The 16,853-nt window shown below is 38.7% G+C and overlaps 1 protein-coding gene across 5 annotated transcripts in view; it reads left to right on the top strand.

The window, feature by feature from the left end:
- The window catches only part of LOC122559430 (IQ motif and SEC7 domain-containing protein 3-like), a 279,735-nt gene that overhangs the window by 160,719 nt on the left and 102,163 nt on the right, over positions 1-16,853 (top strand). Inside the window, exon 12 of one of the 5 annotated variants that reach the window (XM_087997258.1) lies at positions 10,225-10,530. The exons of 2 other annotated variants lie outside the window; for them this stretch is intronic. In XM_087997258.1, coding sequence (XP_087853384.1) covers positions 10,225-10,530 — 306 coding nt within the window. Of the gene's footprint in view, positions 1-10,224; positions 11,907-16,853 lie in introns of those variants that run through there. 2 more of the 5 variants (XM_087997257.1, XM_087997262.1) reach the window with 2 other exon arrangements.

Below are 16,853 nucleotides of genomic sequence, written 5' to 3'. Positions count from 1 at the left end.
TAAACTAAGCTAGAAAACAGAATATGTAATTTTACCAGTGAACAGAATATGTAATTTTCCCAGTGATTAAAATGAAATTAAAAGTAAAATGAATACTGGTGATGTTTATTTATGAGTGAACAGTGTTTGAAATAATCACCGATGCAAACTAGTCAAGAGAAAAGCAACAGAACCAATCAGACTGTAAAAAATAAATTGTAGGAGAAACTCACTGTGGAAAGAAAGCAGAGTTAAAGTTTCGGGTCTGGTGACACTTTTCAGAAATAATAGTAGCTAGGAAATAGTGGTATATGCTGAAGATAGTGTGTTGAGAACAAAGGAGTAGGCTGAGAGACAGAAAATGTCAGATTGCACTTGAGTTATAAGAATGGATATTAATACATGAGGTTGGGGAGTAGGTTGGGAATTAGCTTAATTGTCTTGCTGTGTCTTCTTCATTTTATATTTCTAAATCATTCCATCAGCCTTTTTTTTTCTATAGGAAAGTATCGGTGTAGTGTTAATCTCACTGGTCTACCAATCTAGAGGCCTAGGCTAATGTTCCGGGGATATGGGTTCAAATGACAGCTGGTGAAATCTAAGATTAAGTAACAAATCTGGATTTAAAATCTAATCTGTTTTTAAAGCTCCCATCTGGTTCACTATTATCCTTTAGGGAAGGAAATCTGCCAACCTTACTAGGTTGGGCCTACATGTAACTCCAGGCTCTTAAATGGCCTGGCATGCTACTGAATTGTATTGAATCACTGCAGAAAAGTCAATGGGGAATGAAACCAAATGGATCACCTAGGCACAGAAAACAATCACTGCAATTCTGCAAAATCCTCCTTCTTATCATCTGGGGATATGTCAAATACCCACTCCCTTGATGTTCAATGGCGTTACCAGTTGCCAAGTTCCCCACCATCAACCTTCTGGGGGCTTCCATTGACCAGAAATTGAATATGATTATCCAAGTACACAGGAGCAGCTCAGAAGCTTGAATGTCTGTGCTAAATAACTCACCTTCTAACTGCCAAAGCCCATCCATTATCAACAAGGCACAAGTCGGGCATGTGATGAAGTACATGACCCTTACCTAAATGAGTGTAGCTCCAGCAACATTTAAGAAGGTTGAAGCCAACCAGGCACAAGCATCCTGCTTGATTAGCACCACATTCACCATCTGAAATATTCACTTTTCATCACCACGAACACACAGTCACAGCAGTTTGTACGATCTACAGGATGCATTGCACTAATACACTAAGGCTTCTTCAACAGCACCTTCCAAACTTGTGACCTTTACCATTTAGGATAAGAATAAGGGCAACTGATATACGGGAACATCACCATTTACAATTTTCACTCTCAATCGCACACCATCCCAACTTGGAGCTATATCTCCATTCCTTTATTGTCGCTGGGTCAAATCCTATAATTGCCTTCCTAATAGTATTGTGGATGTCCCCACAGCCCATGGACTGCAGCAACTCAAGAAGGTGGCACACCACTACCACCTTCACGGTAATTAGTGATGGAATGCTGACCTAGATGGTAATGCACACATCCTATGAAAGAATTAAAAGAAACCCCTTGTCTATAATTAACCTCAAGTTTTGCTACACCTGCACTAAGATTTTCACTTTTTTTGCCCTCTCATTACCATTCTTTAATTCATTTGCAGTGCTGTCCAATCACAGGTTAACTTTATTTTATCATCCTGTCAATGATATTCAAATGCCTTCTACCTCATCATTCTTTTATAATTTGCTTAAATACATTATTATTCTCGTCCTCAATCTTACCATCTGTCACATTATATTTCTTATCCTCCTTAATTATAATTTTCACAAATCTGTCAACCATTTACTTTGCCCCTATATCGTGCATGCCTCTTACTGTCTTAACACAATTAGTTTCCTTGTTTCCATATTTTTATTGCTCAACATTCTTTAACCCTTTTATATTCATAATCTTCAAGTCAGTATTTTTCTGATTTTTGTTTATCTTAGCTCAATTTGATCATCTCCTTTCTATCATTTGGGTCACTCAACTGTACCTAATATCGACCTATTAGCTAAATTCTCTGTCTTTGGATGTTTTCCTTTCTTACTCAGTCTACTTTCTCCTTGATAATTTGTGCCAACTCTCTGCTGGTTTATTTGTGTCTTTCCCAATGTTCTCCAGACTCTATCTTGCTTTTTTATTATTGATTAATAGTCTCCTTTCCCTCTTGACTGACCTTTCTTTGTCAATGATCTCAACTATATTGTGATTTTCGTTGCTGAAACATACAGTTATTTGATTAACGTGCAGTTTTTAGAAACACAGTAATCTATTTCTGGTCCTAATTTCTTTCCCACTACTCCAGTATTCATAAACCCCATTTTAAGATTCTCTCTCTCAATCGCCTTCTTTCTCTCCTCCTCATTACTGCTATGTTTCTCCTCATGGAAGCATTCTTATCCTGAATTCAAAACAATAGTGCAGCACTCCCCTTCATTGTCCAGTTTGGAAATAGTGCCAAGTGTAATGAGTGCCTCAAATTTTCAAACTGGATCTGATGAGTAAGAAATTATGTTTGAGAAAGCAAGGAAAAATATTAATAAACATTTTTTAAAGCTGCTGTATCCTGCTGAATTTTATGCTGAGTCAAATATTTAGCATTTTGTTAGCCTAATGGTTCACAATCTTTACAGAGAAAGAGTTTGTTTGGGGAAAGCAGGGCATATGTAAGTCTGTGATTACCTGTACAGATGAATGGTAAAAATATTTGCAATATGGACTTGCCTTGTTGTGGATCGTATCAATACTTTTTTTCTTTTGTATACCTTGATCCAGTTCATTTCAGACATACCATTAGTAAGGCTAGGGCTATTGTCCCTCTTAGAACATTAAACCGATCAAATGACTCCTCGATCCACTTCTCCATTCTGTCAGTAGATGGCTGATCTTCAACTACAACATTATTTTCGACTTATTCCAGTTTCCCTTCATTCCTTGGCGTCTAAATATCTATTGATCTAAATTCTAAATAAACTCAATAATTGATCCACAGAACACTGGGGTAGGAAATTTTGCCATTTCAACACTAATTTGATGAGTTAGTACATGAAGGTTTGCACATTATTTCTGTGGTCACTGGAACAAAAATGAAATTTGCCAAGAATTATTTGAATGGAATCTTTTCTCACTTTTTTGTGCACTTCAGTGCTGTCTTAAAAAGAAAAGTGTGCAATTATTTCAGTATTGATGTTGGCCACTCAAAAGATAAAAGTACTTGTTGAATTCAGTGACATCATCTGCAGAGATGATTTGGCTAGTGTTTGAATCAGATACAGAGGAGCCCTGAATTACAGGAACTGTCTGAAAATGCCACACAAATTCCTAGATAGGTAATTCAAATCCATTAGAGATTAATAAAATATGCATTAGATAAACATTCTGTGAGCACAAAATGAATGCAGATGAGGATGACCAATTAACTTACCCAGGTGAATCTGTTCGGAAAACATGTGAATCTCCCTGCCCCCAACTATATGTCCCAGTCTGTTCAAAGCATTGATCAGTTCTTGTATAAAGAACTTCCTCAATACTGTTTTAAGGCTACATTCCACTGGCATCCATTTGTTGCTTTGAATTCAATATTTAATTTGGAATAATTTTGTAGTTTAACTTTTTCAATATATTTCTACTCTTGCAGAACAAAGTGAGTAGTACCATTGGGTTCCCTCTTATTATTCATTATTTCTGAAAAATGATTGCAAAAGTTTGTAATATGTTCTTATATGACCATTTTAGCTGCAACAATACATACTATTGAAATTGTTTGGAAGCAGGAGGTCTTTTGGAGAAAATTGAACCAGCCAGAATGTTGTGAAGGGATCATGTTCAATTATCAACAGAAATATAAATACTGTTCAAATGCTTCAGCAGACACCATTTCCATTGCGCCAGGTTTTCTGGGAAGTGACAATCACGTGAAAATTGTCGCTCTGTTCCTTTTTCTTTAAATGAAAAAGCTCCTCATTTCTAAGGAGATTCCAATTGACATTCCTTTAGAAGTGTGGAGCTGTACTCTTATTCAGTCAGATCCGGTATGTTATTAAATCAGGAGCAGGCAAACCATCTTCCTGTTTCAAAGCAGTCAGTCATCATATTCTGAAATAATGCCAGCACTACAGACAGCCACTTCAACGGTTCCTGCAAAATGGGGGAGGTTAGGGTACCAGATGTATAGGACATATGGTGCCAGGTTGGCGGAGGGTGGTGGAGTGAAGATCTCAGGCAAGTATTGGGTACCAGGAGAGTTGGGACGTTGAGTTGTATGCAGGTGAAGAAGGGTGGGTTTGACAGCAGGGGCCAGCTTTTGGATGCTGAAAGAACTATCCCTTAGTAGGGGAAGGAGGGGTTGAGTGGGGGAGGGTGGGGTCATGTGATGGGGTATGGGAGTGTGAGGTTGGAGCCGTGGGATGTCAAGCTAGGGTGAGGATCTGGGGGAATCTTGGGAAAGGTGTAGTTGAGGGTGTGTGAGGAAAGTTGGGTGTCAGTGTAATAGCTTCCCAGTAGTTAGACTGAGTATTTCCCTGAGAAACTATTTACTTAATTGGAGTGTAACCTTTGATTCTCTGATTTAAAAGGAGAAAGTTTGAAGGGTCCAAACTGTTTCAGAATTCGCTTCAATTTTGTGGACAATTTCTTTGCAGTGTGCTACACTGGGGATTCCTCAAAGCCTTCATGAACAGCTCCCATTCACCTTTAGAAATGATTATCTGACTATTGAAAAATCTGGACCCATCGTGTTTGTGATAGTCAAACTCTCTTGTAGTGTTTGATATTGTATCTCTTCCAAAATAGTCCCCCGATGATCTCAGCAAGATTAACAATGTAAAAGATATACAGATCAAAAGATAAAGTAAGTCATTATTCATTGACATTTAAAAAATGAATTGACAGGTGATCATTTCAAGTTCTTGTCAAATGGTGATCGCTGTTAACTTTAAATCTTTAAACATGAAACTTTGTACATGTGATTGAATCAATTCTCTACAACATGGTGCAGAGTGACTGGCCATAGAGAGATGATTGGATTCCAGCCAATAAATGAAACCTTAGGACTGTACCTAAAGTGGATCAAAGTAACAAGAGATCTATCCAAATTGATTATCAAAGCAAATACTGATAATAAATATAAAATAAAGTATTTGAAATACAACATTTTCATACCATTGGTAACCTCACAAACATCTCAAATTCTAAAAGCTTCATTTCAGTTTTCTGATAAAATAAAGCTCTGTGAATTATGTTGCTGATTAGATTACATACAGCATGGAAATAGGCCCTTCGGCCCAACCAGTCCACACCAATCCTCTGAAGAGTAACCCACCCAGACCATTTCCCTCTGACTAATGCACCTAACATATGAGCAATTTAACATGGCCAATTCACCTGGCCTGCACATCTTTGGACTGTGGGAGGAAACCGGAGCACCCGGAGGAAACCCACGCAGACACGAGGAGAATGTGCTAACTCTACACAGACTGTCGCCCAAGGCTGGAATTGAACCTGGGAAGCTGGTGCTGTGAGGCAGCAGTGCTAACCACTGTGCCATTGTGATATTCCATTTTATTGGAAATAACCTATATTATCATTGTCGAGCTTATCATCAATTGATGGAGGTGAAATGAAACAAATATTAATAAAATTTAGCCAAAAAAAGTGAGGCCTGCAAGTTCTTTATTAAAATGATCACATGATTATATTGGCAATTTGAGGTCTAGTACTGATGCTATTGATTTCCTGCTGGAAGCAGAGAAAGCACTTCCTGTATGCATGGCCACAAATGCACTTATCAGACAGAAGCAAAATATTCACATTGCAATTTGACAGTGACAAACATGCACCATTTTTGTTGAAATGGTTTTATACATTTTAACTGGGTTAAAAATAAAATGGGAACCTGACTCTGCCTACCTCCACTATGCCAATTTCTCTTTAATGGAGGCAAATTAATGGACAGATGACCAACCTGTTCTCTGAAGCTGGCCAATCATCAAAACATTTTTATAAGGTTATGCATCCAAGATTTTAGTTTTGTTCTAGATTTAACACTGGCTGTTTGGATTTCCCATGCCTCAGGAAACCTGGCAGCTAAAGCAAGGTGAGAGCTGGTAAGTGTGTTTCCAGCCCTGCTGTGGGTCAGGAAGAGCATGTGTACTTCCCACCAGCCCTTCAAGCTAATCCACTTACAACCCTGTGATCAGGCCGCCCATGCATTATCACACACTTACATAGTGGGATGCAGTCTGCTTCTTGCTCCGTGTGCAGCCACCTATCAATATTTGACCTCTCAACTTGCAATTCAACCCCCACTCCATTATCTCGCTATCTATTCCCTCCACCAAAATCTGCCTCCCACCTCTCCAACTCTCACCTGATTCCCACACACTCTCCTAATCTTTCTTTCCCTCCATGTATGCCTCCTCTTCTGAAGTACAACTCCTTCATGATGCCTGACTCCATGTCACTGATGTATGAATCCTCATACTCATCTCCAATGTCCAACTGTTCACCACATATGTGCTGTCCTCCCTATGTCTGATTGGGAAGAACAGACAAGCTGGAAGAGGCTAAAATAGCTAAGTCTTTTTACTTACGTTGTGTGGTCAGGAGAAGCAAGAGGTTTTGATCTTCTCCAGGATCTATAAAGAAAATTTGCCCTTCCCAGTTTTACTAAACTCTGATGTGATGCTAATCCTCAACAATTAATGAGTGCTAGGCAGCCTTCTCCTACTGTCCATCAATCAGTTGCCACTCTCAGCTAGCTGCTCAGATGGGCCCCTGACCAGGAAAAGTCTTGGGCATTACACAGCTGTGTTCAGGCCTGTTTGCATCCTATACCCAACTCCTGGCTTGTGTTAATATTGGGGTGTTGTCATTGATCTGTACTTTCACTCTTCTAAACGTAACAATATTTTTCCCATCACATGATGATCAGAATGGCATACATTGTGTCAAATATTTTCTTGTATTTTTGGTTTAGAGCACGAGGAAATTTTTAAGAGATCTTAGCAGTTTTCATCACAAAGTTATTATGTTGAAGTAATGTTGCATTGGGTTAATTTTGCATTATCTTATCCTCAAGTTGCAGACTTAGGGAAATTGCCAATCCAATCAGGATGGTAAAGTGGAATTCTGATTGTCCGATCTGTCCCGCTTTTGAGCACAGTTCCTTCCCCACTGAATGCTTATGTTTGTAGCCATCCTTCTTATATCTTGCAGTGTTTCTGAGTCATTATACTAAACATTTGGAGGGAAAAAGACCCTTGAGTTCTAGTATTGGAGCATTGGAAAGATTGCTCAATAGTAGATGCTATCAGGTACAGTTTCAATAGAGATTTTCTCAATTTCTTGCTAGAAATCCCAGAGTGATGGCACAAATTATAGATTACGCCAGTTTTCTAAAATTTTGCTGAAATAAGATGAGAAATTGAGAGAGTCCACTTTACCTGTTCTCCCAGACATTCTGCATAATTTTTCATAAGTTTAAATCTTTTCTTAAGTGAAGTGAGATTAACAGTTCTGAGATTCTGACTGAGATATTGCACTCTGGTAAAGCATTACTCTTTTGAATCAAGTCGAGGCTTATCTTACAAAAGAAAATAAAAGATCACAATTGGCCACACATTGTTGTGGTGGGCTAATGAATGGAACCCAAAATTAGTTAGACCTTGTCAGTTAATTTCCGTGAAAGTTTGTACGCAGATACAGAGCTGGAGATACTCAATAGGGCATCCAAGATCTATTTCTCTTAATCAATCAGATAAAAGAGTCTGAATCAGGAATTGTAAATTTGATGTCAAATCTATTACAGAAGGAAAAATATGAAAATTAACCAAAAGAACAAAAATAAAGATTGGGTTCTTTTTTAAAAGTCCATCACTGAAGACCTGAAAGAGTGGGCCTTCACATTTCTAATAGTTCATGTTTGGTGTGAGTGCAGTTGATTGACTGTAATTAACATTAACTTGTTCTTAAAGGTATCAGGAAATATGGGAGTGGGAGTGAAATGGGAATGGTGTTGAAATAGAAGATTAACATGTTCTGGAAATATGGCAGAGATGACTCGAGAGGCCAAATGGTCTGCTCCTAGTTTTTCTTTTATATTTCCAAATGTAGACTTAAATTGACTTGATTTAACTTTTAGCCACAAGAACAATGACAATTACTTTTGACATAATCAAACATTCTAAAGCATTTCTCAGGAATATTATAAAACAAAATCCAGAGTCCAAAAACTTGGTCAAGAGATAAATTTTAAATGAATTCCAGAATTTAGGTCCTAGGCAACTGACAGCACTGCTACTAGAAGTGGATGGTTAACATTAACAATGTTCAACAGCTCAGAATTCAATGAACACAGCTATTTTGGAAGGTGATGGTGGGTATGGAGAAGATTATAGAGATTTGGAAGGGTGAGGCCTGGGAGAAATTTGGAAGTGAGGATGAGAATTTTAAAATCAATATGGGTCAGCGATCACAGACTTGGGAGGTAAACAGGTCTTGTCATAAGTTAATCACAAACAGCAGGAATTTGACTTTAAGTTTATGGCGTGTAGAATGTGGAAGAGCAGTGCATAGTGTGCAAAAGGCTCAAGTCAAGAGGTAATGAAGGCATTTTTGCTGATTTCAAAAGCATATGAGCTGAAGTAAGGGCAAACTTGGTCAATGTTAAGCAAATACATATGTGTTTGGAAACCCATCTCAAAGTCAAAACACCAAGGTTCTGAACAGATGAGTTTAATCCTAGACTGATGCAATGGAGACAAATGGTTCACTTTAGGAACATTGTTTGGAACAGAGACCAAACACAGTCACTCAATTTTGCCATTTATAATTGGAGGAAAATCCTGCTCCTCAATACTGGATATAAGATAAGCAGTACATACTTTAGCAACAGTGGAGCAGTAAAGTTGGCGATGAGGTAGATCTGGCTGTTGTCAGCATATACATGGAAGCAAATGTTTTTGGCTGATGTAACCAAAGGGCAGCTTTCTAAGTTTTTATAACATATTTACTTCATAACAATAAGTAAATACAGCAACATTATATTAATCAACGCATTTCAATGGAGAGACTGACAGTGACTTCCATTCTTGGGGTGCTAACAGTGGAAAAATATTTTTCCAACATCAATTTCTCAAATTTGACTTAAAATCATGTATCTACCTTAATTTAATGTTGCTGTGAGCACTATTAACACTGCCCTTATTTAACTAAAACTGCAAGCCATTTGTTGTAGCGTAACAAAATTGTGACTAGTTCTGCTATCTGAGCAGATCTTCCAATAGAGGTTTAGAAGTCTCCAATACACTAACTGATGTGATTGACTATGTTGAGCAGTTCTGAAGAACAATTTAAGTGTCATAAATTACAGTGCTGCTTCTGGTTATGACTAGAGACGAACACTAAAGCTAAAGGAGACTCAGTGAGACCTGATTTATACCACTATAAAAGAACAGCACCAGCTTCTCCTGTATGAATATTCATTTCTGTGCTTTATATTCAACATTTGTAGGTTCCAAATGGTGAACTTATCTCTACCCCTTTAAACTCCATGATTACAGTGACCATTTTGAATAAATTGGAGAGTACAGAAGTTTCATGCTTGCAAATAGCAATTTTATAATTTGTTGCTGTAAATGTGGCATTTGCACATCATTTCTAAGACACCAACTGTATACTGACTCTTCACTCTCACAATGTAAGAGATACAGGGTGAGATTTTCAGCGGGCCTGCTGGTTGCAAATAAGACCATTTGTCATGAGCTTTGCTGGGAAAACCCTACTGCCTCATTTCAGTCAACTTCATTAACAATCAGGGATATGCAAGTGAGGTGGAAACTTAGGGGAGACTTTAAAACTGAGTGCAGTTTTGGGAACAAAAGACACAGCACTGCAGATTGCACACAATGAAGAGATTTCACTCCAAGTGCATTGAAAATAACCCCCAAATTATAAAGGTTTATATTCTAACACAAAATGTGTTCATGTGTTAGTATATGTGAATTCATGAAAGTCAGATCATCTCTTCTGAAACAAAGCACAGTATGATAAAATCTCTTGAGCTAATCAATGTCCTTTGTCTTCTGATCATTAGTCACAAAAAGCAGGAACAGCTTGCTCACTGAATATATAATATTTATATATTAATGTACCATGTGTTGATTGTTTCTAACCTAGGTATCAATTCACAATAGGCTTCAAGCCTATCAGCACAGCTCAGAGGGGAACCAAGAGTGCGCAGTCCAGCAAAGCACCCTTCTTAACTTCAAGCAAGAAAACTCAGCTGTATCAGGAGCCATGGATCATCTCCCTGAAACGCTACTCCAATGCCAACAGATTGTGAATGTCATAGTAGTCCCTGTGAAACCAGACAAATCCGACACCGCTCAGAATGAGACACCTATTCACCAAGTGGGAACAGACAACAACTCCACTAGCTCCACGCCTCGCAAATTAAAGGAAGATGGGCTTCAAGGAACACCTGTAAAAAACACTCATCAGCCACCTCTTCCACCTCCACCCCCACCCTACAACCACCCGCACCAGTATTGCCCTCCTAACCCTTTTGTACGCAGGCGCAGATATTCCAGTGGATCACGAAGCTTAGTGTAGTCAGCCTTACACAAAGCAATGATAAAGCCAGATTAAGTCTGTTTCTGTTTCAAAGGCTCATATCTACATAATTCTCCAATGAAATCTCCAACTGCCCTTTCCCTATGACTGCATCATTCAGTGGCAGCTAATGACTCGGATATCTGGTGGGCTGTCACATTGTAAAAATTATGTAAATAATGTTTTATTTTTTAATGTTCTCCACACCAGGTTATCTCTACTCTAACATCAATTCTTAATGCCCAAAGTTTGTTTTGGGTGTATTAATCAAAAAGGCAGGTATAGTTGATGCCCATGATTAATTCAGTGGCTATCTTCAATGCCATTACTTGTTTGATCCATCAGAGATGCATTGAATATTGTGTAGAGTGCTTCTTCACTTTTCATCCTCTGTTCACAAGATAGTTTTCCTGACACTGGGAAACTTGCTGAAGCCTGAGTCAGTTTGATCTGGACTGCCTTTTCCAAAGTCCAATGTTCTGGACTTGTTACTCCCCTTCAACGTTTCAGACTTCATTTGATATTCAACAAACTGATTATCGAATGACTCTGCATATTATAAATGTCTCATTATCAGTCTGAGTGTGAATTCATGCTGTCGTTGTACAGGAAAATTAGAGAATAAGATCGTAGGACTTACTAGTCACCCTTCAGCAGAGTAGCTATGTACTTCAGAAATCAGAAATAGACTTGCTCTGGCTTGAAAAAAATATATACACAAGACAATTTCCCAAGTACTGATTACTAATTTTCTAGTGCAACTAGTGATTTGGTGAATATTTGATGAAATTTGTGTATCTTTGGACAAGGGCACAGCTTTAATAACTTTTAGACTGTAAAATCCATCAAATGTAAAAGCTGCTTGATGGAAGCATTCCCACTTTACTGTACATAATCCAGATTCACAGATTACATTGACAATCATGAACATTGCTGTTAATAAGCTTTTGGTAGGTTAAAGAAAGCAGAGTAAGTTTTTATATTGAGTTTTCATGCACAGCTCTTTTTAAATGTATCTGAATTTATAGATCACTTCAATTTAGAATAGATCTTCAGGAATTTTATATTTTCTTTTGTCATTTACCACCATTTTCATTGTTTAGTTTATCTCATCACATTAGCACTATAGGTAATACAATAGTAGAGCAACAAATGATGGAAAGGTTGAAAGATTTAAACAGTTGCACTGTGTTTTGAAGAACAGCAGGATGAAGCAAAGTGATGGAAATATAGATTCTCCAAGAGAGGTCAGGAACTATGTATTATATGTATTTTTCATAAAGATATGCTAATAGATTGAGAAGTGAATGCCCTTAACATGATGAGACATCATGATGCTCCTTTTAAAGTATTTATTGTTTCTTGTTGTGTCCAATAATCTTGTGGTGTATATTTTTCTTAAACTATCACTGGTCAGATTTGACTTTACAAATCAAACAATAATGTTGTAAGAAAAAAAGCACTTGGATGAAACTCCTCCAAGGTCTCTGTTAAGTGGTTTGAAGTATAGATAGCTTTGAAAGAAGTGTAATATTTGGTCCAATAATGCACACTTTTCATTGAATCAAAATTCAGTCACTCCACAAATGACAAGTAAACAGTTTCTAATATAATTAATACAGCTTATTTGGAGTATTTTTCAGTTCATGGTTCAGTGTGTGATAGGGTAGACTATGTGCTTGAAAATCACCTTCAGTGCAACTGACCTGCATTTAGACAGTTGTAGCGTGTGTAATATGTATAGGAACAGAAAGATAATTACAACTATTTTTGTGGAATACTACATAATTTTGAACATTTCATATTGTATCCTATCTATTCCCAATTAACTGCCAGGTAACTTTGTATACTCTCGTAATTGTTATCAAAGTAGCTAATGTAGCCTGATTTTTCACTGTATCCATTAATGTGTGTGCTTTGGCTACTGCTCCAGACCTGAGACCATCACTACTACTTCCACTTTATTTTTATTCCTTTTTAACTTCAACTTTACTAACCTCTCCAAGGCTCATTTTGTTTCTTTACATGCATCCTTTTTTTTCTCCCTCTTCAGATAAGATGCCCTTCCAACTTCCTAACTGAATCTTTCTACACTTCTGCTGCTGTTGCAGGCTTGACTCCCTCTCAGCCTGCTTAACCTCTGTCATGCTCCTTTTTAACAAATTCATTAATTGGCTGTGAATATCATTGGGTGGGCCAGAACTTATTATAAATCCCTAACTGACCTTGAGAAGTTGGAGGTGAGCTGCCTTATTGAACTGTTGCAGGCACTTGGCGCAGAAGCACTCTCATTCTGTTGAAAGAGAGTTCAAGGAATTTGACCCGGTGAAAGGGTAGGAACAGTAATTTATTTGCAAGTCAGGATAGTGAGTGGCTTGAAGCCGAACCTTCAAAGGTCCCAATGTATCTGCTGTCCTGGTCCCTCCAAATGTTAGTGATTATGGGTTTGGTAGGTGTGCTAAGGTACCTTGATTAGTTTCTAATAATAAGTGCAGTGCTTCTCATAGATGGTACGTGCTGCCATTACTGACTGCTGGTGATAGAGGGAGTGAGTATTACTGGATCTGGTGCCAATCAAGTGGGCTGCTTTGTCCTGGATGATTTCAAGCTTCTTGAGTGTTGTTGGAGCTGTATTCACCTAGGCAAATAGAGACTATTCCCTGACATTCCTGACTACTGGAAATGTGTTGCTGGAAAAGCGCAGCAGGTCAGGCAGCATCCAGGGAACAGGAGAATCGACGTTTCAGGCATAAGCCCTTCTTCCTGAAGAAGGGCTTATGCCCGAAACGTCGATTCTCCTGTTCCCTGGATGCTGCCTGACCTGCTGCGCTTTTCCAGCAACACATTTCCAGCTCTGATCTCCAGCATCTGCAGACCTCACTTTCTCCTCAAAGATTCCTGACTACTGCTTTGTAGATGGGGAATGAGGAGGTGAGTTCCTCACTGCAACATTTCTACCTTTTGACTTTAGTTAGTAGTCATGGTATTTATATGGCTAGTCCAGATCAGTTTCCATTCAGTGGTAATCCCCAGGATAGAGATATTAGGGGATTCAGAAATTATGAAACTATTGAATGTCAGGAGGCAATTGTTAGTTTCTCTTTTCTTGGAGATTTTCATTGTCTGACAATTGTGTAACATGAATATCATTTGACAATTGTCAGCCCAATCCTAAACATTGCTGCATTTGGACATTGACTGCTTCGGTATCAGAGGAATGGCAAATGAAAATAAATATTATGCAATCATCAGTAAACAGCCCCACTTCTGTTGGATCTAGGGTACCACCCTGAGAAATTCCAGAAAGATGTCCTGTAGCTGAGATGACTGACCTCCATCAACAAAAACTATCTCCTTTGTGGCAGGTATAATGCCAATCAGCAGAGAGTTTTCCCCCAATTCCCATTCACTCGTTTTACTCAATTGGCCACACTTGGTCCAGTGCAGGGCCTTGATGTCAACAGCCATCACTCACGTAAAAAGACGGTCAAGAAGAACCAGGAGGGGACATGAGAAGTCATTGGCAGATATGATCAAGGAAAACCCTACAGCTTTCTATAGGTATGTCAGGAATGAAAGAATGACTCGGGTAAGATTAGCGCCAGGCAAGGACAGGAGTGGGAAGTTGTGTGTGGAGTCCGAAGAGATAGGAGAGGTGCCAAATAAATATTTTCATCAGTATTTACAAACAAAATGGACAATGTTGTCAAAGAGAATACTAAGATACAGATTATTGGACTAGATGGGATTGAGGTTCATTAGGACAAGGTGATAGCAATTCTGGAATGTGTGAAAATAGATAAGTCCCCTGGGCCAGATGGGATTTATCCTAGGTTTCTCTGGGAAGCTAGGGAGCAGATTGCAGAACCTTTGGTTTTGTCCTTATGTCGTCATTGTCTACAGGAATAGTGCCAGAAGACTGGAGGGTAGCAAATGTGGTTCCCTTGTTCAAGAAGGGGAGTAAAGACAATCCTGGTAATTATAGACCAGTGAGCCTTACTTGTGTTGTGGACAAAGATATAAGAAATAGGATTTATAATCATCTAGATAGGAATAATTTGATTAGGGGTAGTCAACACAGTTTTGTGAAGTGTAGGTCGTGCCTCACAAACCTTATTGAGTTCTTTGAGAAGGTGACAAAACAAGTAGATGAGGGGAAAGCAGTTTATGTGGTGTATATGGATTTTAGTAAAGCGTTTGATAAGATTCCCAAGGGAGGCTATTGCAGAAAATACAAAGGCATGGAATTCAGGGTGATTTAGCAGTTTGGATCAGAAATTGGTTAGCTGTAAGAAGACAGAAGGTGATGGTTGATGGGAAATGTTCATCATGGAGCTCAGTTATTAGTGATGTACCACAAGGATCTGTTTTGGGGCCACTGCTGTTCATCATTTTTGTAAACGACCTGGATGTGTGGTGCTCTGGAGCTGAGTGGCCCTGAAGGAGTCAAAACTGAGTGTCAGTGAGCAATTTATTGCTAAATAAATGCCGCTTGATATCACTGTTGATTACCCCTTCCAGCACTATCCTGATGATCAACGGTAGACCCATGATAATTGGCAAGTTAGATTTGCCCTACTTTTTTTTGTACGGGACATATCTGGGCAATTTTATACATTGAGTTCCATTGTGCTGGAACAGCATGGTGTGGGGTATGGCAGGTTCTGGTGTAAAGATCTTTCATACTATTGGTGGAATGTTACCAAGGCCCATAGCCTTAGTCTATACCAGTACCTTCTACCAATTCGCAAGTGGAATGAATTTAGTTGGCTGAAGATGAGCAGCTGTGATGCTGGGATCCTCTGAAGGAGGCCAAGATGGACCATCCATTCAGCACTTCTGGCTGAAGATTATTGCAAAAGCTTCATCCTTAACTTCAGCACTATGTGCTGGGCTACCTCATCATCGAGGATGGGAATATTTGTGGAGCCTTCATCTCCAGTGTGTTGTTTAATTGTCCATCACCATTCATATTTGGATGTGTCAGGACTGCAGAGCTCGAATCTGATCCAGGGATTATGGAATCACTTAACAGAGATTGGAGATTATATTTGATTACATTTCTGTTATTACCGATGGCCCACACTGCCTCTTGAATACCAGGTTTTGAATTGCTAAATCTAGTGGATATCAATCTTATTTAGTATGTTGATATGCCACACAACACGATGGAGGGTATCCTAAGTGTGAAGACAGCCACTTCTGCAGAAGGACTGTGCAGTTGTCTCTTACCGATACTGTTGTGGATAGATACACCTGCAGCAGGCAGCTTGGTGAAGATGAAGTCAGTGGTGTTTTTCCTTCATGTTGGATACCCTCACCACCTGCTGCAGGTCAGTCGAGCAGCTTTAGGTCTTGACTAGCTCAGTCAGTGCTGTTTCTGCCATGCAGAGTATATTATGTTCTTCCTCAGTGTTTCCTCCAAATGATGTTTAACATTGAGAACAACTGAGCCAGCAGTTAAAGCAGGAGGTTTGGGCATGCAGTAAGGAACAATGTATACTTTTACATGAAGACTGTATTTCAGAGCTTTGTACAGTGACAATTGAAGCTGCAACTTTGTTTCCATCATGTAGCTGACCTGAAATCGTTTGCACGATTGCCACTACAACTGCAGTATGTTAGAAGGATTTACAAGTTAATGCTGAACATTTTTGGCAACATCATGAGTACACCATCCAATCCTGGAGTGAGAAACAGGAACTTATGGCTCAGAGGCAAGGATGCTATCACTGCAAAATAAAATTGTCTTTATTATATATCAAAAGGAATTAAACAGAGTGATCACTATTAACACTTTAAACCATGCAGATTTGTGCTATAAATTCAGTTCTTATTTTTGGTTCCTCTCTTGTCTTACAAAATTTTTAAGTTTCATTCACTTTTCCTGGGATTCAAATCAAAACCCATTGGTCTCTGTAATTCATTGTGATTTCTCTTCTCTTATAGCTATTTTCCAAAGTACAAAATTTCATGAGGAACCTTCCATTAGTTTTTGACTAAAAGACCTTACAATTTATTTACTATCCTCACATTTCTGGATTCCACAGCAGTGGAAGCAACACATGCCTCCCTGAGAGTCCTGCAACAGGGGCTTAAAACATCAGAAAATATTTTTTGTTTCTGACAGTTCACTACTTTGGTTTCAAACTACAACAAAGCTGATTACTTTCAGAACTCCAACTGTAGTGAGG

The sequence above is a fragment of the Chiloscyllium plagiosum genome, unplaced genomic scaffold, assembly GCF_037043375.1.
Source record: "Chiloscyllium plagiosum isolate Xiang-an unplaced genomic scaffold, Cpla_swu_hap1 HiC_scaffold_19, whole genome shotgun sequence".
Classification (NCBI taxonomy): Eukaryota; Metazoa; Chordata; class Chondrichthyes; order Orectolobiformes; family Hemiscylliidae; genus Chiloscyllium; species Chiloscyllium plagiosum.
Note: the sequence above shows the minus strand (reverse complement) of the source record. Positions and strands in the feature narration are given on the sequence as shown.